This window comes from Dama dama, chromosome 1, assembly GCF_033118175.1.
Source record: "Dama dama isolate Ldn47 chromosome 1, ASM3311817v1, whole genome shotgun sequence".
Taxonomy (NCBI): domain Eukaryota; kingdom Metazoa; phylum Chordata; class Mammalia; order Artiodactyla; family Cervidae; genus Dama; species Dama dama.
The window spans coordinates 39,048,748-39,073,267 of NC_083681.1; the positions used below are offsets into that span (position 1 = coordinate 39,048,748).

The following is a 24,520-nucleotide window of genomic DNA, read 5'->3' on the forward strand; positions in this document are numbered from 1 at the left end:
GAATCCAGGCCTCTGCTCCAACTTCCCCAACCTACTTGGTCCCCATAAGCTTTGTTAGAACACCTTCAACCAAAGGAGAGGGAGTTGACAAGCCTGCACATCCAAGGACCAGATCCCTAGATGAGGTAAGGATCACAAAATCAAAGACCCCTCAGCATTCCCGTTCCCTAGAGAAAATCTGCTCATCCTGCCTAGGTGCCCCACAAGTTCCTGCTAGTGATTATTCCAGAAAACCATTACAGACTTTTTAGAGGTACACAATTGTGTGTTCCTTAATTAAGTCCTGTGAATTATTCCAAGGAATCTCTTCAGAATAATCACTGTTTCACAAAAATAACGAGACGACGACACCAATATAAGGTATATTATCTCCTACCCAGGGAATCAAGCTGAGTAATTAAAGTTTAAGGCAGATCCAATTATCCACAGCACACAGCCAGATGAAAAATTGGAACTACGTGAGGAAGCAGAACCCGGAGGAACTCAGAAAACCCCACTGCCTTAATTCCTGCGGCCGAATGCTGAGACTGATTGAGCCATCTTCCATTTATCTGGTCCTCTCCAGTCCACACATCCAGACCTCCTTACCTTGTTCACAAAGTTTCTTGGTCAGGGAGCCTTCATCTTGAAAATAAATGATGCGTTTCTGTACGATGCTAGCCCTGTGGGGAAAGAAGACGCAAGCACACAGTGAGGCGGGTAAGTCTGGGGGACGTCAGATTTCTGCTGGCCCACCCACAGCTGTGTGCGCTCAACTCCACGTGGCTTGGTTTGTTCAGTGGAAAACTGGTATTAATACTAATAGCTACCTCCTAGGATTGCTATGAGAACTAAGGTAAGAACTCTTATATCAAGAATTCAGCACACACTTAGAAACCACTCAATAAATATTAGTTACTGTGGTGATGTTGGTGGTACTCACATTATTGTTAAGGTAGGACAGTGAACTAACAGCATTTTCAGTAACTTTTCTCAATGGTACATTTACTCTAGTTTTATATCAAACTACGGAGGCCATTTATAGATCAACCAAATTCAAATCAGGGAAGCATGTCAAATTCTCTTCCTGAAGGGGAAAAAAACCTTAAAAATATATTTTGATTTGTTCTGAAAATGTCATTCTATATCTTTCCTGAAAGTCTAGACGAAACTGTCTCTCTTATATTCTGAACAAAGACAACTGCAGCTGTTACATCTCTCTTAAACATGTCAAACTCAAACACAGTATCTTAGAATTTGGAAAGATACTCTGAGGTTGAAAAATGACTTGATTTGGCCAGCATATATTTTCTCTTTAATCTAGGATTGCACAGACATACGACGTCTCCTTTTACCCACTCAACTGTTGATTTTCAGCTGCCCTTGGAAGAGGCCTGAAACCCAGTGTTCCAGCAATCTGAAAAGTCTACAGCACAACATTGAGACGGTGCCAGTGGATCTCAGGCCATTTCTATTGATTTTCTTCAGCCATGCTACTCAATCAAAAGGTAATTTTCACTTTGATTTGCCCTATTTAACAGATAAAGGGAGCTCTTGACTCCATCACAGCTGACCACACTGAACCAGGGAAAGTCACACAAGCTGCCTCATGTCACATGATTTCAAACCCAGGAAGAGCCCAAGTATGCATGGATCTGCTGAGCACAGAGGCAGTTTTCTCAATGGTCTGGGCCTATGCCAAATGGCTTTCCAAAGAAATATCTACTCTACCCCCAGTCTTACACAAAAGAATAAAATTGAGGCCAGCCTACTGATGTCTTTTACAGTCCGTCCCACCCCAAGAGAGAAGAGATGTTGAAATAAATGAATGAAATATACTTCCTGTTGACACAAAGCTACTGTGAATATTTATCCACTCTGTTGACCATCAAGCAGAAAGTTTCTTCAGGCCAAGAGAACACTCTGGAGAACATTCACCCCAAAGTCAAATTTTAAAAAAGCCTTCTGCTAGCTGGAGCATCCCACCACAGTGAGAATGCCTCAGGGAGCCCTGTGGAGGGCAAGGAGTAGGCCTAGTGGGAAATGTCCCAGGCCCCACATTCTTGCTGCAACCATTTCAACTCAACCAACCTCACTTCAGCCCAAAGCTGCCTCCTCTCCCATTTGTCTTCCTGTTGTATTTGCTGGTGTATTTTCAATAGTTAGAATTTGGAAAGAATATTTTGAGGTTGAAAAATGACTCGCTTTTGGCCAGCATATAGCAGATAGTTTCTGGAGGTGTGCTTAGCGAGCAGGCATTGAACAGGGACACTGTCATAAACAAGACATATGGGGCCACTTCCCATTCTCAGAGTCGGCAGAACAGTGGGGAGAAAGTATCAAACAGACAAATCCTCAGGTAGTGAATGGAGACGTCCACAGGGTATGAGAGAGTGTAACACAGGGGATCCTGACCAAGCCAGGAAAGGCTCCTCCCAGAAAAGGTGGCTGCACTTAGATTTCAATGAGTAGAAGCTAATTAGATAAGTGGGATGGAGGAGCAAAGATGAGGGCATCCTGTGTAAGAGCCTTGATGTGGGGAGGGCTGTGGCTCATTGGTGAACCAGGGAGGTGTGAGATGAGCTGGGAAGGTGGGCAGGGCCAAATCACCCAGAGCCGTGCAGGGAGATGGCATTTTACTCCAAGCTTGATGAGACGTCTTTGAGGAATGTGCCCTGAGGAGTGAGATGATCCGGTTTGCCCTTTTAGAAGAGCATTTGGACCAAAAAGTAAAAACGGATTTGTGTGGGGTTGCAGTATACAGAGCTCTCATGCAAATAAAATTTTGTTTCAATAAAATTCTCTTGATGAAATGATTTGAGAACACCTGATCTACAGGATAAACTATGAACCTACCATGGTATTCAAGGTTTTTCATAAAAATCTTCCCCCAAACACCTCCTAGTTTTATTTGTTGGCGTTTTGTGCCATGCTCCCTGGGTGCCAGACTGTGAGAAGTTTATCCTTCCTTCTCTGAACATTTCTTCCACTCCACACTCCCTTACCTGTGCTGTTTCTTTTCCCACAATCTCCCATCACCTGTCTTTGTGAGAGTCTGTAACAGACACTCTGAGTTGTCTTCCTCCCTATGATTTACAGGTGGGGCTTCCCTGGTGGCTCAGTGGTACAGAATCCATCTGCAATGCAGGAGACACCGGTTCGATCCCTTAGTCAGGAAGAACCCCTGGAGACAGAAATGGCAATCCATTCCAGTGTTCTTGCCTGGGAAATCCCATGGACAGAGGAGCCTGGCGGGCTACAGACCATGGGATCACAAAAGAGTTGGACATAACTGAGCAACAATAAGAACATGATTTAATGTCAGAAAAAATGATGCTTAGAAAAATTACATCACTCGCAGATTTTCCAAAACTATCATTATAAATAGTTGAAGAGCCAGAGATAGAAAAATATATTTTCTTTAAGATATTTGTTTCTTACAAGCCTTGTTTTATGAAGTCAAGGTGGCCCTCTTTTTGATAATAGCTGTAACTTCTGAGCCCTTGATTTGGGCCGCTCATTGTACTAGGGAGGTCCTTCATGTGCATTATCTTATGATCTTATCCTTTACATATACTACAGGTCCTCAAATTCTTTATGAAAACACTTGGGCTAGATGTGTTCCTGGGTTCAGAGTTTTTCAGACATTAGAAAGTGAAGATGGCAATAGGCCATTAACAACCCCATGACCAAACACATCCACCTTCTGCAGCAAAATATTTGAATACTCATTCTAAGAGAGTAAATAAAATCTATAAACAGCTTCGTATCAGTTTAGGTCAAGTTCAGCAAACTTATCAAAATGCTCTTATTTTCAGAGGGATTAAGATGAGGGTTTGTACTACTTTCATCCTAATCTCATGGGTGACGATGACTGATATGCAGGGAGGTTAAGTAACATGCTCAGGGTTTTGAATTCTTTCATCTACTGCCAAAGCCCACGGTCTGTCTGAGATTCAGAGTGCCTGTAAGGATTAAAGATGATTACAAATAAAGAGTATAACTGCACTGTGAGGAAAGTACTCTTATAAAACGTAACCTCAGATTGATTTTGGGGGGATGTATTTTAGGATCTCGTGGTGCACACAGTGGAGATCTGAGACTTCAGTGGGTCTCCACGGAGCCTGGGTCATGATAACATGAAGCTCTCCATAAAAATGCAAGCATACATCCCCATTCCCAAACTGAGCCAACCCTCTGGACCATACACTTTGGATTTCAAACTCTGTGCAGATCCAATGAGGGATACAAGCCTTGTTCTGATCAGGCCCTGGTGGTCTAGCCTTATCTCTGTCCAGTGCCTCCTGAGCACCCTGCCCAAACCATATCTCAAATCTGTCTTCATGATCTCACATTCTGGGGCCCTGGCCATGAGACTCCTCTGCCCTTCCTCGTGATTCTTCAATATAAACCACACACAGGTACACACACACCTCAATTACCTAACATACTCAACCAAGATGTTACTTAGAATGATGTCTTGACTGCAAGCTCTTCCCATGAGAGCCACAACCCCTTGGGCTAATCCTACCCCAGCACTTACTGACCTATTATAATTGCCTGTTCACTCTTCTATCTCCTGTGCTAGTAGAAGCTTCCCAGGAGCAGAAACTGTATCTTATCTCCATAGATGCTAGTACTGTTGCAACCCTGGGATTCAAATAGAAGGAATGACATTTGGAAAGGAAAGAGCTTGAGGTTGAACTGTCTGGAGGGCATGATGAAGGTCTCAGTGGGTAGACACAGGGACCTGTAACTCAGGAAAGATATGAGGAGGATGAGGAGGTTTATGGCAATCACTGGGGCAGAAGTCAGGGTCAAAGCTTTTAAAGTGGCTGACGTCACCCAGGAAGAAAGTGTGGGGAGTGAGAAGAGAGTCTAGCTGAGTTCAGAACTCAAGGCCAACATTTACCCACAGATATGCCAGCAGAGACCAAGACATTGGAAAACTTGGTTGCAGGAGATGTTTCTTCTTATTCCTCGTTTGGTCAACTCCTGGGAGAATTTTATATTCTGAGAAAATACATTTCATTTCAAGCCTGTTCCCATCAGAAGTATAAAACTCACCAGAGATTTATAAATCATATTATAGTTCAGAAAAATAATAGCTTCACAAGATGAGAATGCCGTTGGTAAGAATTCCCTTAGCATTTCAAAATGACAAATTTCTCCCATTCTGTGTTGCAATTTGGCAGTTCTGTTGCATAGCATTTATATACCGATATACTGAATGCTCTCTTATCATGAAAGAGCGTGTTAAGGAAATCTAAATTAAATTTCTCAGTATGTTAGCTTCTAAAACTTTAAAATATTGAGGTTCTACATAACTTACTAATCACTTCCAAAGTTTTCCTTTAAACCTAAAGTGGAACCTTTCCAGAAACGCCATCCTGAATGCTCGGTGCTTGGTTCTTTTTCTGTCTGAAGAGTTTCTTCATTTGCTGTTGGGGAACTGGTCTGCTGGAGTGAAGTTGGAGTTGGCTAAGTTGGAGGTTTGCTGCCTAGTACTGAAAAGGCCTGGGGTCCCTGTTCTCGCTGAAAAGGACATGAAGACCTCGAAAACTGAAGGATGTGGGCGAGTTCGGGCCATGAAATGAATGAAAAATACACATGGACCCTCAGTGGCTGGGTCACTGCCTTGTAGGTATAATTTATGTAAGGTCCTTACGACATGCACGCTGCACAAAGTAAATATTCAGTAGTGGTAGCTGTTATCATTGTTACTGTTAAATCACCAGCCCCTAACAAAGTGCCTGACACATAAAAGTACTTAATAAACAGAGGCCATTATGATGATTGATGTCAGGCCCATCTCCTTTGTTTGTGCAGAGAAGAGGGAGAGTGTTATCTTTGTCAACAGCTTCAGGCAGAGATAATGAATGACTCCAAGGAAGTACAGGTTTGCAGTCTCCAGACCGCAACTTTTACCAACCCTCTTCCCAGTTCCAGTAAAATCCCTGTTACTGAACATTTCTTGGAATACTTTACAAAATTTGCCTCTGATCTCGGGGATAATTTCCATAGAAGTGATCCAGCTTATAACAAACAACATCTACTTCCTTTTACCAATGATTGAACAACTTCATGGGAGGATGTAGGAATGAAATATTAAAGCATAACGTTGGTAACATCATCAGAAACTGAGGGTAACAGTCTTATTTTACTGTGCAAGGATGCCAAGTGCTAATCTGACCATGGTCTCATGTTACTCAGCAAATATTTACAAAAGCTGGGTGCATTCCATGATCCAGATGCTTACCAAACTTTTATATGGTTTTATGTGGATCTCAGGGAATGCGGCTGTGTCCAGGAGTTAACAGGCTTCCTGGCAGCTCATGGCAATGTGCTCATGGGAGAAGAAAATTGAAAGCTTATCTGTAGGGCTTTATCTATGGCACACATAGGGACCCCATGGCTGTCCAACACTAAGGAAGCTATAGATTCAGAGTCTGCTGTAATTGTCTACCATGACTGCAAATGACCAAATCTAGTAAATTATAACAAGAGCTAGCTGCCAGGAGATTATTCCTGTGTGATTAGCACTCATTCACGAAATACTTACTGAGCACTTATTTTGTATCAGGCTGTTTGCTAGGAGCTGAAATTTCAAAGACAAATAAGAGATGGTGCCTTCCAGTATGGACCTTCTAGTCTAGTAGGGAAAAAGATAGAAAAAGGAAACAGGAAATCAGTGTTGAGCACAATAAAGGAGAAGCCACAGCATGCAGAAGAGCAGTAACCAATTTCACCTTGGCAAAGCTCTAAGAGGAGTCAATGACTCTGAAGGTCTGAATTGTCAGAGGGCCAGTGAAAACAGAGAATCTGAGAGACACATCACAGAAAAATGTATAAGCACTAAGTAATTTACTGGATCTGGGACAGAAAGAGAGGGTTGAATACAAGATCTTTTGTTTATTTTTTCTTTAACAGTTAAACATGCTTCCAAGTGCTTCATAAATATAAATTCACTTAACCGTCCCCCAAACTCCATGAAGTAGGCACTATTATTATCCCTATTTTATAGAAGAGAAAAGAGAGACAGAGGAAGGTAAGTTAAATGACTCCTCATAGACAAACCAGAGAAGGCAATGACACCCCACTCCAGTACCCTTGCCTGGAAAATCCCATGGACGGAGGAGCCTGGTGGGCTGCAGTCCATGGGGTTGCACAGAGTCAGACATGACTGAAGTGACTTAGCAGCATAGACAAACCCCAATGACTAAATGGAGGATTGGTGATGCCAGTGACTGAAACAAAAGACAGAAAGGGCCAGGAAGAATTTTTTCTTTTAAGTTTTGGAATTTCTATTAAGCTAATTGTAGCTTCACATACAACTATAAGAAATAATAGAGAGGTTGCACGCTTTGCCTAGTTGTCCCTGATGGTAATATTTAGCAAAACTTCAGTATGATATTACAACTAGGATATTGACCAGGTTTGAGACTGGACATAAAATTGGTGCCACAGGATTAGATGAGGACCAGATCATGCCATTCTAAAGAAACTATGCCTATGGCAAATTGGCACACACTAAGACAGAATATCCCCGAATGACTCTCAGGACACATTGTATGTTAGAATTGGAGAATCATCTACAAGTGCTCTGGTGACCAGCCAGGGGGCCATTTCTGGCTTGGACAAGATGATGGTAGAGGTGGAGATGGGGGAATTATTTGTAGGAATAACTTGGAAAGATAGCACTAGAACTGGCCCTGAAGTCTCAGAGGCTCACACTATAGCCAGGGATGAGTTCTTGGCAGGCGTTAGAGCTGCACACCTAAACGAGTTCCTCAGCAGGTCCACCACCCATATGTTTTGAAGCAATGCTGCTATCTGCTCTGGGCAGACTTCTTCACCTGAATCAGGGGAATCCACTCCACACAGTGCTGCACGTATACTTGCAGCTTAGGTCATGACCAGAATCTGGTTAAGAGGTCAGTTAGGTTCTTAACAAGACTACGATCCATTCTCAACCTTGTATGGCCATTGGATTTCTAGAGTTTCTTGATGCACGTTACTGGACAAAGTTGCATCTACAACATCCTGGTTCTAATTTTAACAAAAATCAGAGGAAAACTTGTGTTAGCACTCAGTTTATTTGTTCTTAGAATGACCCAGAGGATAACAAACTTATTATGACTCCATTTTCTCTTATTATTGTCCAGTTTTAGACCTCATCTTTATCATACATCTCATCAATATTATCACTCTAGCACTTTAAATTTTACCCCTAAAAATCCAATGGAAAATTAATAATGAGGAATTGACTTTCATACCATAAGAGAGATGTAAAAAGAATAAAACTAATTTTTTTTAGAGAAACTAATTTAGATGTGAGAGTTATTAAAACCAGACAGGCATTCATCAACTCACACTTTTATTTGACAGAGTAGAGGCCATGAAGCTGTGTTGGGAATTGGAGGCACAAAGATGAACAAGACAGAGTGTGGATGACACCAAATAGTGGAGAGCCTGAGAGACATGAATTGGAAAATACTGCATAGCAAGTGGTAGAATCTACCCAATATTTACTCCTTTTATCTGCCATACTTGCAGAACCCTCGTTTTGATTCATATGTAGCCTCAGTAACATAAGAGAGGATTATCAGCACAGGGTTGGAGGGGGTGGGAGGAGAACTCCTGAGAAACTTTTGCTTAAATTTGCATAAAAGAAATTAATGACCCACTTGTCCTTTCTTTGTCCAGTGTTGATCACAAACAATACATGAAACAAGGCAGCCGTTTTATGACCAATAGGAAAAGACCAAGAAAATTCAGAGACACCGGAGACTGCACTGGGGAACCATGAAAGAGATCATGTAGGATTGGGGTCAGGGATGCTTTGGTCAGAGTCTGGGAGAAGAACACTCCAGATAAGGCCTTAAAAGAGGGCTTGCATTTGGTGGGTGGGAGGTTATGCTGCCCTTTGCTAGAACTTTTCATGGGGTGCAGAGGGCAGATACCTGCATGCAGTGACCAGGAAGACAGCAGCAGGCTTGCCAGGACACTCCAGTCTGAAGAGAGACATGGCTTCAAATGGGAGGAGTTGGGGGGATAGGCAGCATGGGTGGGAGTTTGACAGGAAAGCACAGGCAAAGGAAATAATCCTTCTTCTCTGGAGGGAGCATTCCTACACCTGTAAGCTGTGGCTGAGGCAAGAGTAGGAACCTTTAGGGGTACCTGCTGGATCGCTGGCTAGAAATTTGTCATCTGTTGGAAAAAATCTTAAAAAAACTCACATAGACCAAATAGACTGCAGGATGTAGTCCCAATTGTGGAAGCTCTTTCTGGCCATTCTGGTTAATGATCAGGACCATTTTTCATCCTTTAATTGTTTGATATCAAACTATCAATTTTTTTCAACATCTTTTGATACTCAGTATCTTTCTCAACCTTGCAAAGAGATCTACATCTAAACCTTGAGGCTGGGGAAAGATAATCTCCCACAACACACCTTTAGGCCCCAAATTTGTTTTCTCCTAAGGGTACAAAACAGCTTCTCTGGTAGCTCAGTGGTAAAGAAATCCGCCTGCTGTACAGGAGACTTAGGTTCAATCCCTGGGTTGGGAAGATGTCCTGGAGGTGGAAATCACAATCCACTCCAGTATTCTTGCCTGGAGAATCCCATGGACAGAGGGGCCTGGTGGGGTATAGTCCACAGGGTCGCAAAGAGTTGGACATAACTGAAGCAACTGAGCATGCAAGCATGCACTCAAGGATACAAAAACACAGAGTTTGATGTCCTTGAAAAATCACTTTTTTCCCCCTAATAAGTCTTAGCATGTTTTCCAGCATTTTATAATATTATTATTGGTACCCAGGGTATTACTAGTCAAGGGCCAACTGACAGTTCACCATTTCTGTAGCACTGCTGGACCCATGATTCTATTGTATAATGTCTCATACGTTTAAACTGCTAGTCAGTGTTTGCCTCACTTTCCCCTCCAATTTTTCCATGTCTGTAAGCTCTCACCAGACTATGAGCCCCTCTGGCCCCTGGACTATGTCCTCTTCATCATCGTATACCTGGAATCTAACAGAGGATCTGGCCAAGGCTTACACCTGGGTTTCTTAATCTGGGGTTTGCAGACCGGATTCAGGATGATGAAATTTTTTGTGATATGCACAAGTGCATATTCTGGTTGAGAGTTCCTAGCTTTCATCTGCTTCTCAAAGGCGTTCCTGACCTTGAAATCTTTAAGAACCACTGTTAGGTCCTGCAATGAATGATAGTAGATATGTGAAACGGCATAATTGTCATTCCATTGTTAAATCTCCAACTAAGATATAGGCTTTTTTTTTTTGTTTGTTTTTTCTAAAGATGAGGGTTAAATTTTCATCCCGAGAACCAAAGGTTTCAACTACTTTCTCTCCAGGCTATGCTCTTTTCTGAAATAGAATCTGTCTTAGCTAAAAAACAAGAAACAGAAAGTGAAGCATTGATCCTGGGCTCCTCAGGTGTTCCTTGCAGAGTCTGGATGCTCTGTGTAGGGCATCCGTTCAGTTCAGTTGCTCAGTCATGTCTGACTCTTTGTGACCCCATGGACTGCAGCATGCTAGGCTTCCTTGACCATCACCAACTCTCAGAGCTTGCTCAAATTCATGTCCATCGAGTTGGTGTTGCCATCCAACCATCTCATCCTCTGTCATTCCCTTCTCCTCCTGCCTTCAAACTTTCCCAGCATCAGGCTCCTTTCTAATGAGTCAGTTCTTCACATCAGGTAGCCAAAGTATTGGAGCTTCAGCTTCAGCATCAGTCCTTCCAATGAATATTCAGGACTGATTTAATCATATAATCACTCCAGCCTGAGAAAGAGGAAGTGCTGCCCCACCAAAAGCTCCCTCCTGGCTAGTTCACACAAGTCACTATTCTCTGAAGTCGGTCCCACTCTGCCACGGCCTCAGCCGCCTCCCCTTTCTGTGGGATCCTTTAAGCTAGGGTGGACAGCATGGTTTCTCAGATGTAAACAATCCAGGTGACGCAGCAGAGAGGCTACTTGGCCTCCTTTCTGTTCTTTAGGGAGCCTCCCTGTCACCTAGGTTTTCTGTCCTGAAGCTGGGAGCTTCTAGGACAGTAGCGGACCTGTGGGTTGGGAGATGCTCCCTCCTCTTGACAGGGTTAGGGAGGGTGTGGAGGGTGGTTATGATTCTCAGCTAGGGATTCATGGTTCATGAAGGGGTTGCAAAGGATTCTTGAACCCCTAGGAAAAAGTGTATGTAAATTGCAAGCATGTGCATTGCTTGGGGGGAGATGGTATAAGAGCCACTGCTCTAAGGTAGCAGTCATGACCTTCATGCCTTTTAGTTTACTTTCCAGTGCCCCCTGCTGCCCCCATTGGAAGGACATGCATGGAAGATTTAATGAAGGATTCCCTGTACAATTACTATAGAAACCAACTAACAAGTTTCCTCTTCTTGCCAACCCGCCCAATTTACCTACACTCGGCTAGGAGATTAATCACCATCTCCAGCACATTACTAGGTAGTAGTGGTACCATAGTCCTAATGACCCCATCTCCACATCAGCCCCCCACCCCACCCACACCAGCACAGGGTCTGACACATAGTAGATCCTCTCTAAACAAAGGTTCCCCTCTCACTTATAGATCACATCTGAGCTCTTGGCTAAACATCCACCATCCTGAACACCAGGACACAGGCTGCCTTCTAAGTCTGACACCCCCCCACCTCCCCCAACACTTCTGCCAACCACCTGAACTCAGCCTTGCCTTTTCACTATTTGACACACAACCCCCCCGCCCCCCACCCCTCCCCGGCCCCAGCTTCTGGCCCTGCTACTCAAACCAGGAATGTGCTCCCGCCTCTGCTCTGCCCAATCACACCATCTCACGGCCTCCTGAGGGCGTCATTGGCCAGAACCTTCAGAGTGACCTCCTCTGGGTTGCTTGAACACCACTGATCTTTGCCATCCACTTGGTGTTCAGGCACTGGGTACTCTTGATGTTTGCTTGAACTTTAATATTTTGCATTGCCATTTAACTTATTGTGAGTTTACGTTTTGGACTCCTGACTGAATTCTGAGCTTTTTCAGGGTAAGGGTCTTGCTGCACCCTCAAGGCCCCTCTAGCACTTAGCACAGTGCCTTTCATTTAGGATATACTGAAGATGTGCTGTTCTGATATGTTTTTGTGGACTGACTTGACCTGTAATTTAACACCCTCTGGCTTCAATCTGGCAAGAAGCACAAACTCCTCTGTACTAGCAGAGCCACCCAGCATGCTGGGTGAGCAGCAATGACCGGTCTGAGTCATGAAACACTTCCCATTGCGTAAAGACCAGTTAAGTCCACTTTGCTTTATTCAAGCTCAGCTGATGGCAACTGCTGTTCTCAAAGAGAACCATTTGGGTTGAATTCAAAATCCCTTCACAAGGCTGGGAATCAACAGGAAGATGGTATGTTTGCCAGGAGGAGGTTAAGCCCAGGACAGCACTTTCTTTATGGAAAAGACAGTTGCTGATTACATGATGCTCCGCTCTTTGCTCATCCCGTGAGCTGACTCTTTAAAAGAAAGTCACCCATAGGCCTTATATTTTGACTCACTCCAGATTTGTCCCACGTTATTTCTTTTCAATATCTGCACCCCTGTTGTAGCATCTGACGTCATTCTTATGTCACATGAACTCATCAGAGGTAAACCGTGATCATCTGGACCCCCACAGAGCTTGAGAGGAACAATATGAGACCACAGGAAGCCACAGAATCTTGGCTCGATTTGTCCTCTTTCCTAGCCTTTCTTATGGAAAATATTTTTACAGATAAGTTAAAGGAAGAAAGGAAGGGAGGGAGAAAGTGACAGAAAGAAAGGAAGAAGACAGACAAGAGTTTTAACTTTTTGAGTAAAAAAAATGTGAAAGAGAAGTTATGGCACTTCATTTTATTGCAGAGTAGAATACAAGTGACCAAGTTTTGTTTTGTTTTAACATGGCAAATTAAAAAAAAATTCTACTGAAACTTCCCTGGAAATCCAGTGGTTAACACTCCACACTTCCAAGGCAGGGGCAGAGGTTCAATCTCTAGTCAGGGAACTAAGATACCACATGTCACATGGCACAGACCGAAAAAAAAAAAAAAAAAACTTCTACCAACGCTTGATGTGGGAGACAGGAGTGATCATGGAGCATCTTTATTCATGTTAAACAAAGTAGTGAAAACATTTTCTTCTTCAAGCAGTCAAGGAGTAAATTAAAACCCAATAAGTTAATAAAAATATCTATCCTAAAAGTGAACAACTAAACAACAACAAAGGTGATAGCACAATCACATTTATATGCTGCATGTCTTGGAGAGATGAGGAAGTTGGACTTGAGAGCTTGTGTTCCTAGTAAATGCTTAGACCTTCACAAAGTATGGACAGAAGTCACAGTGGACCTGGAGCACAAAGAGAGGGAGGTGGAGGAAAACTTCCATCTCCTCATCTCTATAAAGGAACAAGAGTAAAACCAGATGGTCACTGGTGACTTTGCGCCATCAGATTGGAATGTACACTTTCCTACCTTTCTGGATGGTTCCATGTCAAGGATGTTTCTGATAATGAAGATACATGTCAAGGAAGTGAACTCCCTGGACAGAATCCTTATCCTAGGAGGATATTTGGGAATGATCTTTTGGAAATGATATTTTGCACTGTATTTATTATTCTCTCACCACCCACCCTCTGCATCCAAATGTATCAACATGCACAGTGTTTCTTTTGATTGACATAGCTAGTCTTGAAAATCTGTAATTCAACTTGCTGCTGACTTGGATTCTTCTCTGTTCAAGCTGCCCTAGAGATGACCAGGAGTCCCTTGTGGCCCAAGGTCTAAGGTCACTGACTGGCCCAGTTTAGGATGATATTGGATTGGATTGTCAATGTCAATTGTATTGGAAAAAGCTAATAAATCCTGGGCTTCCATGTGTCTGGTACCATCCTTAGGAAGGCCAAACCAGTCCTTTGATCTATAAATTGTTATGATTTGTGCAACGTATTTTACTTAAACCAACGAACTGCAACTGATTGGACTGGGGATCAACAGACGGGTCAAAGGCAACCATAGATGCACTGGACCCGAGGGTTACTGGCTGCTTCTGAGTTGTTTTCCTGCTAATTCTGCCAAGTAGTTCAATATACATATTCAATATGTATATAAAGTAGTGCAAACTGGCCTCTTTAAATTGTCTTTTGAGAAAAAAAAAACCCAGTCAGACAAATTGAGAGATGATGGGTCACTTTCACAGGTCTAGGTACAGAGCAACGGACAATTGTTCGGAGCACTTTTCTGCTGCTCTCTGGAGCCTGTGGCGTAACCCACTGTGACCCAGCACGGCTGTGGCCGATATGATGACCTGACTACCATGCTATTCCCCCACACCTCTGCATTTCTGTGATAAACTGAAGGTCGGCTACGCCTGAGGAATACTACACAGAAACCTGCAATTAGCAGCATTTCCATCTGGATCCCATAGGGCTCTTTTGGTTGTTGTCAGGGCTCATCAACATAAACATGAAGTTGTTTTGATTTGCTACTGTCTCTCCTCTATCAGAAAACTGTTATTAGGAAAATTGCATTAATTAGCAACAGCTGAGGGGAGGACCAGCTATTTTGGAGCTGCAGCTGCAAGTCTTTTTGCAATCTGACTATTGCCTAAATTTTAACAATTAACAGAATAAATAGTCTCTGAATGTATTTAATCATGTTAATTTTGTTTTCCTCTATTTGTATTACTGTTTAGGCCTGGTATTTAATGTATATTAAAAATTCTAATACCATTAGCAAGCTTTAAAGCATAACCTCAGCTATCCTAATCTTGTATGATTTACTAGAAGTGATATGTTGTTTAGCTTAATGCTAATTTTTAACTTTATGAGGAAAAATTAAGAATTAAATCTTACCCCAAAGGTTGGCCTGTTGAATAAGATATTTGCTTGAACTGAAAGCCTTGTTTTAGAGCCATTTTAGGTAAGGGAACAGGATGGATAGATGGAAGGATAGATTGATGGATGATGGAAGCAGAGAAGGAAGACTAAATGGATAGAATAGAGTGATAGAGACATAGAATAACAGACACACACATACATAAGGAACTGGACTTAAACATTCTAAATTCTAATCCCACTTATTCATTTATTTTCATTATAATCAGCAAGATAAAGACACAGTATAACAGAAAGACCTTTGTAGTTAAGCAGGTCAGGTTTTTTCTGGATCTCTCTCTTTACTGTGACTTAGGTGAATTACAGCCCTGAGACCCAGTTTTCTGCCCTACAAATTAGGGTTAATATCTACCCTTGTGAGCATTAACGAGTTCAGCCAGCATGGAAAGATTCTGGCATGAAGTAAAAGCTTGAAAAATATGATCTTCCTTTCTTCTACTTTAAACCTCATGTCGCTATTTAACTTCTCATGTACTTGTTCCTTTTCTACCCAGCTAGAGAGTTAACGAAACCCTTATTAAGTAGAGACCTTTTCTTGCTCATCCCTGAACCTACCCACAGGGCACTGCATAGTGACTGGGGCCCATTGGATGTTGGTACCTATTCACCAAAGTTAGCGCACAAGCCCAGATTTTTCTCAGCTTGCATAACAATGACTAACATCCACTGCGTGCTCCCTGTGTGCCAGGCACTCCACGGTAAGCATTTTATAGACTTCAAGTGTTCTCAGCCCTGGCTACTCATTAAAGTCATTTGGGGGAGCTTTTAAAAAGTGTTGACACCCTGATTCCATCCTAGTCCAAGGAGATGAGATTTCCAGAGGGGAGGGAGGGTGCAGAACACAGGTGATTTTACAAAGCTGCTCAGATGATGACTCCATTTTGCAGCCAGGGTTGAGAATCACTGATAACCTTATCTGGTTTAATTCTCCCACCTATGAGGTAGGTACTATTATTATCTCCTTTGCAGTAAAAAGCCAAGGTAGAGAGGGACCAAGTACTTGTACATGTTTATACAAATCCTGAGCAGCGGAGTCAGGATTGGGAACCCAGTGAGACTGATTCCACAATCCATAGCTCTCTCCCAACTCCAGTTTACAAGGAAATCTCAAGCTAAAACTATGGGGCAAAGATAGAATACATAAGCATCCTAAGTGTTATACGGTGATTCTGATCATCAGAATGGGTTAAAAATGGATATAAACATAGAAAATCTTTTCTATTTCAAAAGTGGAGAGCAGGTTTCTATCTTGACTTTTACACTCAGAGTCTCTGTGACCCAGTTCAAATCACATTACTTCTGTGAGCCTTAACCTTCCACAGTGATAAGGATGTTACCCTTTCAAGAGTACTGAGAAGGTGCTCTGTAAACCCTAAACTATTTTAAAATTGAAAAGAGATATTCCCCACCCCCTAGCTCCTTACCCTCATTTTATAGGAAAGACACCAGGTTCAGATTGGATAGAGCCAAGACTCCAGCCTTGACCTGTCTGACCCCAGAGCCCCTCTGCAACAGGCAAACTGTCTAATATAATGTAATCAGTTGAGAACCAGCTTGAAAAATGTTACTAGCAACAGAATTTGTGGGGATTGTGGAGGGGTGTGGAAGTTAGGCTTTTCCATAAAGAGCTAGTTTTGAGATGGCCACGGCACTGGCTACTGGGGGGTCTGTTCTTCTCCCCTCCCACACTAACCCCCTCACCTCACCAGCCTCAGCCAGTAACTCTTGGCTGTGTTCCGGGGGCTCAAGTGAGCATAGAAATGCAGCGAGTTCCAAAGACAGCTTGGCATTAAAGATTCTCAGGTAAAATCCACGTGCCAGTCCCTCAGCATTTGTCTCTCTTCTTCCTTCCCCCATACCTGGCACAAGCCCAGCACACAGTAGGTGCTCATGAAATGTTTGTCCATTGAATGACTGATCCATGCGGGGGAGTGGGGGGGGTGGTGGTGGAGGGCAATGAAAGATTGCCCTGAAAGATCAATGAAAGATCAATGAAAGATCCTGACACTGCTTCGCTCTGAGACCAAGTGCCACCTACAGCATCACATACAAACGGGCCTTTTATACCTTGTCTCACTCAGCCGTGGTTCCCACCCTAAACCACTCATCTTGACTCAGCTTTGTCTTGTTTCTTCCCCTGTGACTGCCTTTTCCAGCGAGGACCTTTGGGCCGGATCCTCAGCAGCCCCTCTCCTTTTTTTTCTTTTTCTACTTGACCCCTCCTGCCCTCCTCTACTATGAGCTGCTCTGGCTCTGCTGCCATGCAGGATACAACCATCAGCTGGTCCAGCCCAGGTTCCAGGTGTACCTGGCCCCATGGTAGGTCTCACAAGGCTGCTGACCATACAGGTGTGGGAAGGCAGCGAGTGGGGAGCGAGGGGAGCGGACCTGAGTGGGTAAGATGCATCCACAGATCAGAGTTCACAAGCCTCTCCCCTGTTCGCCCTCCCCAGTTAGAAAACTGAGGAGGCTCGCGAGCCCCCTTTATAAAAGACAGTCCTCCCAAGAATTCAGCCAAAGTAAAGAGCTACTCACACACTGTGGCAGAGACTTAAATGTAAGGCCAGAAACGATCAAGCTCTTACAGGAAAACATAGGCAGTATACTCTTTGTTATAAATCACAGCAAGATTCCTTCTGACTCACCACCTAGATTAATGGAAATAAAAACAAAGATAAACAAATGGGACCCACCTTGTCCACAGCAAAGGAAATTATAAACAAGATGAAACGACAGCCCTCGGAATGGGAGAAAATAATTGCAAATGAAGCAACTGACAAAGGGTTAATCTCCAAAATATATAAGCAGTTCAAACAGCTCAATATCAGAAAAACAAACCACCCAATCAAAAAATGGGCAGAAGACCGAAACGTACATTTCTCCAAAGAAGACCTATAAATGACCAATAAACACATGAAAAGATGCTCAACATCACTTGTTATTAGAGAAATGCAATATCAAAACTACTAAGAGATATTACCTCATGCTAGTCAGAATGGTCATCATCAAAAAATCTATAAATAATAAATGCTGGAGAGAATGTGTAAAAAAGGGAACCCTCCTGCACTGTTGGTGGGAATGTATTAATAAACTGATATAGCTATTATGGAATACAGTATGGAGATTCCTTAAAAAAAGAAATCTGGGAATAAATCTATCATGTGACCCAGCAATCCCACTACTTGGCATATACCCTGAGAAAACCACAACTGTAAAAGACACATATACCCCAGTGTTCACTGCAGTAATATTTGCAATAGCCAGGACATGGAAGCAACAGAGATGCCCATCGACAGATGAAAGGATAAAGAAGTTTGGTACATTTATACAATGGAATGTTACTCAGCCATAAAAGGAACAAATTTGAGTCAGTTGTAGTGAGGTGGATAAACCTAGAGCCTCTGATACAGAGTGAAGTAAGTCAGAAAGAGAAAGCAAGTATTGGATATTAACACATATATAGAGAATCTAGAAAAATGGTACTGATGAACCTAGTAGAGAATGGACTTGTGGAAACAGCGGGGGAAGGTGAAGGTGGGATGAATTGAGAAAGTAGCCATTACATAAATACACTATCATATGTAAAATAGATAGTGGGAAGTTGCTAAATAACCCAGGGATCTCAGCCTGGCACTGTGATGACCTAGAGAAGTGGGGGAGGGGTGGGTGATGCAGGAGGGAAGGTGTGTGTGTATATATATATATATGTAATTATGACTGATTTGTGTTGTTCTACAGCAGAAACCAACACAAAATTCTAAGCAGCTTTCCACCAATTAAAAAATAAAAAATTTAAAAAGGAAAATAAAAGCTTGGGCTGCAGAGTTAGACTGTCTGGGATTCAAATGCCAGTGTCACCACTTATGATGTTGGGCAAGTTGAGCCTTAGCTTCCTCGCCATAAAATGGGAGAGTGGTATTTTCTTTGTATACAGAGTTTCTGGCATACATTTCGGCTATTATTATTACTGTCACTAAAAAAATTAGAGCAACACTCAGCTGAATGCTCAAAGGAGGGATGTTTGGGGAAAAAGAAAGGAAGGAAGGAGAGAAAGAAAGAGAAGCAGGATAAAGAAAAGAAGAAAAGCAAAGAAAAACAATGACATTTCTTGAGTGCCAGCCACCTCTAACCCAACCACACTTTGTCCTACTCCACCATCAGGACCACATTCAGATTCTCAAATGCTCCTTGCTTTATCTGGCCTCAGGACACTCCCACACAGCTTCCTCTGCTGTGGTCTTTGTCAGCTCACAAGCTGATCTCTCTGGACCTTCTGCACCACGTCAGACTAGGCTGGGTTCCCCCTTTCAGCCCAGTGCTCTGCCCATGTGTACTGCCCAGTGACCGGGCCACCCATTCCCCATGACCCCTGCCACCACAAGCGAGGCTGCGCTCTGCATCCTTGGCGCCTGGCATGGTGCCTCTGAGGGATCTGTGGCACTGCTGTGAAGACGTCAAGGAATAAAAGGACACCCCAGCCTCTCAGACCTAACAAGTCCTGGCCTGTCTCCTTGACTGAACCCAATCAATGTCTTCTCAGATATGCAGATGACACCACCCTAATGGCAGAAAGCGAAGAAGAACTAAAGAGCCTCTTGATAAAAGGTGAAAGAGGAGAGTGAAAAAAGCTGGCTTAAAACTCAACATTCAAAAAACTAAGACCATGACATCCAGCGACAGAGGATGAGATGGTTGGATGGCATCATCGACTCAATGGACATAAGTTTGAGCAAACTCTGGGAGATAGTGAAGGACAGGGGAGCCTGGCGCGCTGTAGCCCATGAGGTCACAAAGAGTTGGACACAATTGAGCGACTGAACAACAACAACATCTTCTCATCCTCACCTTAGTCCAAACTTCTGGGAGGAGGAAACCAGGAAGAAAATGGAAAAAGAAGAAAGAAGAGAAGGAAAGGTGCAGAAGCAGTTCTCTCTCCTCTTTAACCCCTCCTGCCTTTGAGCTGAGTCTGTTTAATTTGAAACTATTTCATCCTTAAAAAAAAAATCCCAGAACAGTACAAAGAACTTTTTTCCCCTGAAGCATTTGAAAGTAAGTGGTTGACATGATATCCAATCACCTTGAGTACTTTCATGTTTTCCCTACAAACAAAGATATCCTCTTATGTAACCACAGTGTAACAGTAAGACTCAGGAAGTTAACATTAATACATCTAATCCTCAAACACTATTCAAGCTTTGACAACTGTTCTTTTATGCCCAGAAAGTCTTATTTAGAATCATAGTGTTGCCCTTAGATTATATTTAATATGCCTTCTTCAATCTGGAGCAGTTCCTCAGGCTTTCCTTGACTTCTTTGACTTTGAAAGTTCTGAAGATTACATGTCAGTAAAGGTTATGCACCTTGAGCAGGAATATCACAGAAATGATGCTGTGTTCTTCTCACTGCATCCTGCTGGGGGCACGGAATTTAAATTCAGATTTGTCCCATTACAGGTGTGTGCTGAACTTCTCCATTCTAACACTCCTGGCTTTCTCTTTGTAAGTTAATATTTTGAGGGCAGGTATTTTGAGATTATATAAACATCCTGTTCTTTATCAAACTTTCCAATTTTTATGCATTCATTTATTTAGCCAGCATAGGTATTTATTTATATCAATTGACCTCTAATTTCTCATTTTATTTAATGGGTTGTAATCTGTTGCTATCACAACTCTGTGGGAACTAGGCTACTGCGCATTTGTGCTTGGTCTTCCCCTTGCCTCAATGTTATATTTTCATTTTTATTTTCCCAGATCTTGATTTTTAAAAAATTTAACATGACTATTTTGTTTTATGTTTTTCTTAACACTGCTTCTTAGTCTTTATGGGAATTGGCAAGAAGCAAGCAAGCAAAGGGAAACGAGATTCAGTGAGACTGAAACTTAACAGTTTCTAAGCTCATAAAACCATTTATAATTTTTGTCCTAAATGCCAGAAACTGGAATTCACTTCTAGGGGTGAACCACTTCTTTTGTCTTCGAGACATTTTTGTGATAATCTTCATTGTATTACAAACGTAAAGCAATAATAATGATAGTAATATAGCCTTGTACAGACTTGCTTCTGGACCAAACACTGTTCTAAACACATCACATATATTAACTTATCTAACTATCAAGCAACCCTATAAGGTAGGTACTATTATTATCCCCACTGCACAGGACAGGCATCTGAAGTACCCAGAGTTTAATGACTTTAATGACCTGATGTCATTTCTAAGAGGTGGAGTCAGAACCCAGTCTCAGACTGTCTGCCCTGAAACCATCTTCGTAACTACAGTGTCAAACAAACTAATCCAGAGGAAAATTGGGTCTGGATTTAGGTCAAGCGGGACTCATACGGGGCACTCTCTTGAGGGGGAACTAAACTGCCCCTTGATGTTGGGAAGAGAGCCTGATGCCCACCAAGTGTTAGAGCAATGAAACCCCAAGGATGAGCTTGGACTTCTGGGCCCTGAGAATAGCCAGTGACATAGGGCCTCTGTGTTATGATTCTCTTCTCTGACTCCCCAAGCTTTTAACATCTTACTACCACTGTTGCTTAGTCTTAGCTGTAATGTGAGGTATTGAGGGATGGGCTCCACGAGTGGAAGAAAGCTTGGGAAGCAGTAGCTGCAGGAGTCGACTCAGGTAACCAAGTGGCAAGCAACAGATCAGAGCTTTTGATACCATAATAATTGTCCTAAAGAAAGTGAAAGTCGATTAGTTGTGCTGGACTCTCTGCAACCCCATGGACTATACAGTCCATGGAATTCTCCAGGCCAGAATATTGGCATGGGTAGCCTTTCCCTTCTCCAGGGAATCTTCCCAACCCAGGGATCAAACCCAGGTCTCCCTCATTGCAGGCAGATTCTTTACCAGATGAGTCACAAGGGAAGCCCAAGAATACTGGAGTGGGTAGTCTATCCCTTCTCCAGCGGATCTTCCTGACCCAGGAATTGCACTGGGGTCTCCTGCATTGCAGGTGGATTCTTTACCAACTGAGCTCTTAGGGAAGCCCAATAATAGTTTTAGAATTCCCTCAAATTCTTGGGTGGTCAACCTGGCAGATGCCTAATCTTTCTATGTGTGTGCGTGTGTGTTAGTTACTCAGTCGTGTCTGACTTTTTGTGACCCCATGGACTGTAGCCCACCAGGCTCCTCTGCCCATGGGATTCTCCAGGGAAGAATACTGGAGTGGGTTGCCATTCCCTTCTCCAGGGGATCTTCCTGACCAGAGATCGAACCTGGGTCTCCTGCATTGCAGGAAGATTCTTTACCATCTGAGCCACCAGGGATTAGTTCCTGATTAATAATCTGCAAACAATATTTTCCAGTTAAAGAAACAGGGGATCACCCTTTGAGGAGTCAGACTTGGCCCTCAGGGAGCACACCTCTGGTTCTGTTGAGAGCATCCTGCTATTTCAAGCAGTACTGGGTTAGGCTGTCGATCATTCCTTTATCCAACCATGACTTAAGAGCTGGGATCCAGGACACCTGCCAACTTTATCCTTGGGATGGGCTCTTCTTTTATATAGCACACATCACAACTGTTGACTGGGGAAGCAGGCAAGGTGAGTCTTTCCTCTCCACATACGAAGAAGTGCAGTAAGTGTGTTATTGCATCTAGAGTCCCAGCAACAGAGGCCTTGTTGGTTAGGGACTGGGGGCCTGGGACTGCACACAGGATAGATGATACAGAGTAGGACCCAAACTAAGAAAAAGTGAGTGTAGAGGAATCAGATCCGGGAAGTGGGTTTGCATAGCAACACAGCTGGTGTGAAGGATGATTCTTCCCAGCGATGTGGACTGCAACAGTGGGGCCTTTTCAAGGACGTTCTGACTCATCAGATTTCTACATGGAGCCACAGATGTATTTAATTTTATACACTGAGACTGATTTGCACACTGTGAGGATGCACGAACCCAGCTGCCTGAGCCCCGTAAGTATGGCAGAGATGGGAGAGTGAGTGGGAGACCCTGGCTGCCATTCCAGGGGCTCTGCTCTCGCCAGCTTCCTGGTTCCACAGCCACAAGACAGCCCTCAGCCTCGCAGCTTTCATCTGGGGTTACAGCCCAGTCACCCATCACCACCACACCTCGATTTTTTCTTGTGCTCTGGAAGGCTTTTCTGGTTAGCTGGGACTGTTGTTCAGAGTCTAGGTGTAACTACCACAAAATAGCCTCTGACTTTAGGGGAAAAATAAAAGGACTCTGGACCACATAAGGAGATGACAGTTAACCAGTCCTGCACCCCAAACTGCAATTAGAGCAATTCTGATGTCATTGTTAATCATACCGATTTATGCTTTGAAAAGAAACCAAATAATGAATAAAATGATTATTTCTGTTTCTGCCTCCCCTTCTCTTTCTCCTCAAAAATTGGCAATAACACTAAAGTCAAATTAAACATCTGTTTGAAAAATAAGCCCGAATGCTGATGACAGCTGCCCTGGACTCACAATGCACCACAGCTGTCAAACCCTAAATTAACAATGATTTTCATTTATGAACAACACAGAAATAAGATATTATAGAGCTTTTTCTCCTCTATTTTCCTGGCTTCCAGGGGCTGTTAAATGCAAAATGTTAGGGAAATACCCAAGGAAAAATGTTGCTGAAATCAGCCTACAGTAATTAAACATGGAAGGAGAGGGGGTGTTCTTTCTTGTTGTTTAGTTGCTAAGTCGTGTCTGACTCTTCTGCAGACTCTTCTGACTCCCCATGGACTGTAGCCCGCCAGGCTCCTCTGTTCACGGGATTTCCTAAGCAAGAATATTGGAGTGGGTTGCCGTATCCTCTCCAGGGAATCATCTTGACCCAGTGATTGAACCTACGTCTCCTGCCTTGCAAGCAGATTCTTTTCCACTGAGCCATCAGGAAAGTCCTCCTTTCTTCTTTCTTAATCTCATTTCTTCTCCAGCTTTAGTTTGGGTGTTCTCTGTAGCAATCAGGCTTGCAGGAAGGCAAACTGTTCAAGGAGAATTCTTTGATTAGTGGTTGCAAATGAATGGTGATGGATCTATGGAGAAATGTCATCTTCTACAGCACAGAGCACCCTCTGCCCATCTTTCTAGAGCTTTCTGGGTCTTCAGTGGACTTCAGCCCACGCTTCTTCCAGGTGAAGTAACCTATGACTAGGTATACGACTTTGTTACCCTGTGGTTACATGCTGGGTTTAAAATATCTAATCAAGCCATTTTGGTGACAGGATAAAATATGCCAACCTGTTTCGCACTTACTTCATGAGATCTGCCAAGATGGCAGAGTAGAAAGAGCCTGAGCTCACCTTCTCGCACAGGCACACCAAAATCACAACTGTTTGCAGAACAACTATCAGTGAAAAAGACCAGAACATACCAGAAAAGAACTTCTACAGTTAAAGACATGAAGAAGGAGCCACAACCAGATGGGTAGGAGGGACAAACTCATGACAAAGTCCCGTACCCCCGGATAGGCAGATAATTATACTGGAGAATAATGACAATGCAGAGGTTCTCCCACCATTTCCACCACCACTGTCTCACGAGAGTTCTGAGCCCCGCAACAGGCTACCCACCCCAGGGTTCCTGCACTGAGAAGATGAGCCCCCAGAGCATTTGGTGCTGAAAGACAGTGGGGCTTGAT

The 24,520-nt window shown here is 43.1% G+C and overlaps 1 protein-coding gene across 1 annotated transcript in view; it reads right to left on the bottom strand.

The window, feature by feature from the left end:
* The window catches only part of SPON1 (spondin 1), a 301,416-nt gene that overhangs the window by 172,769 nt on the left and 104,127 nt on the right, over positions 1-24,520 (bottom strand). The window contains exon 4 of the mRNA XM_061147291.1: positions 589-662. Coding sequence (XP_061003274.1) covers positions 589-662 — 74 coding nt within the window. The remainder of the gene's footprint in view (positions 1-588; positions 663-24,520) is intronic.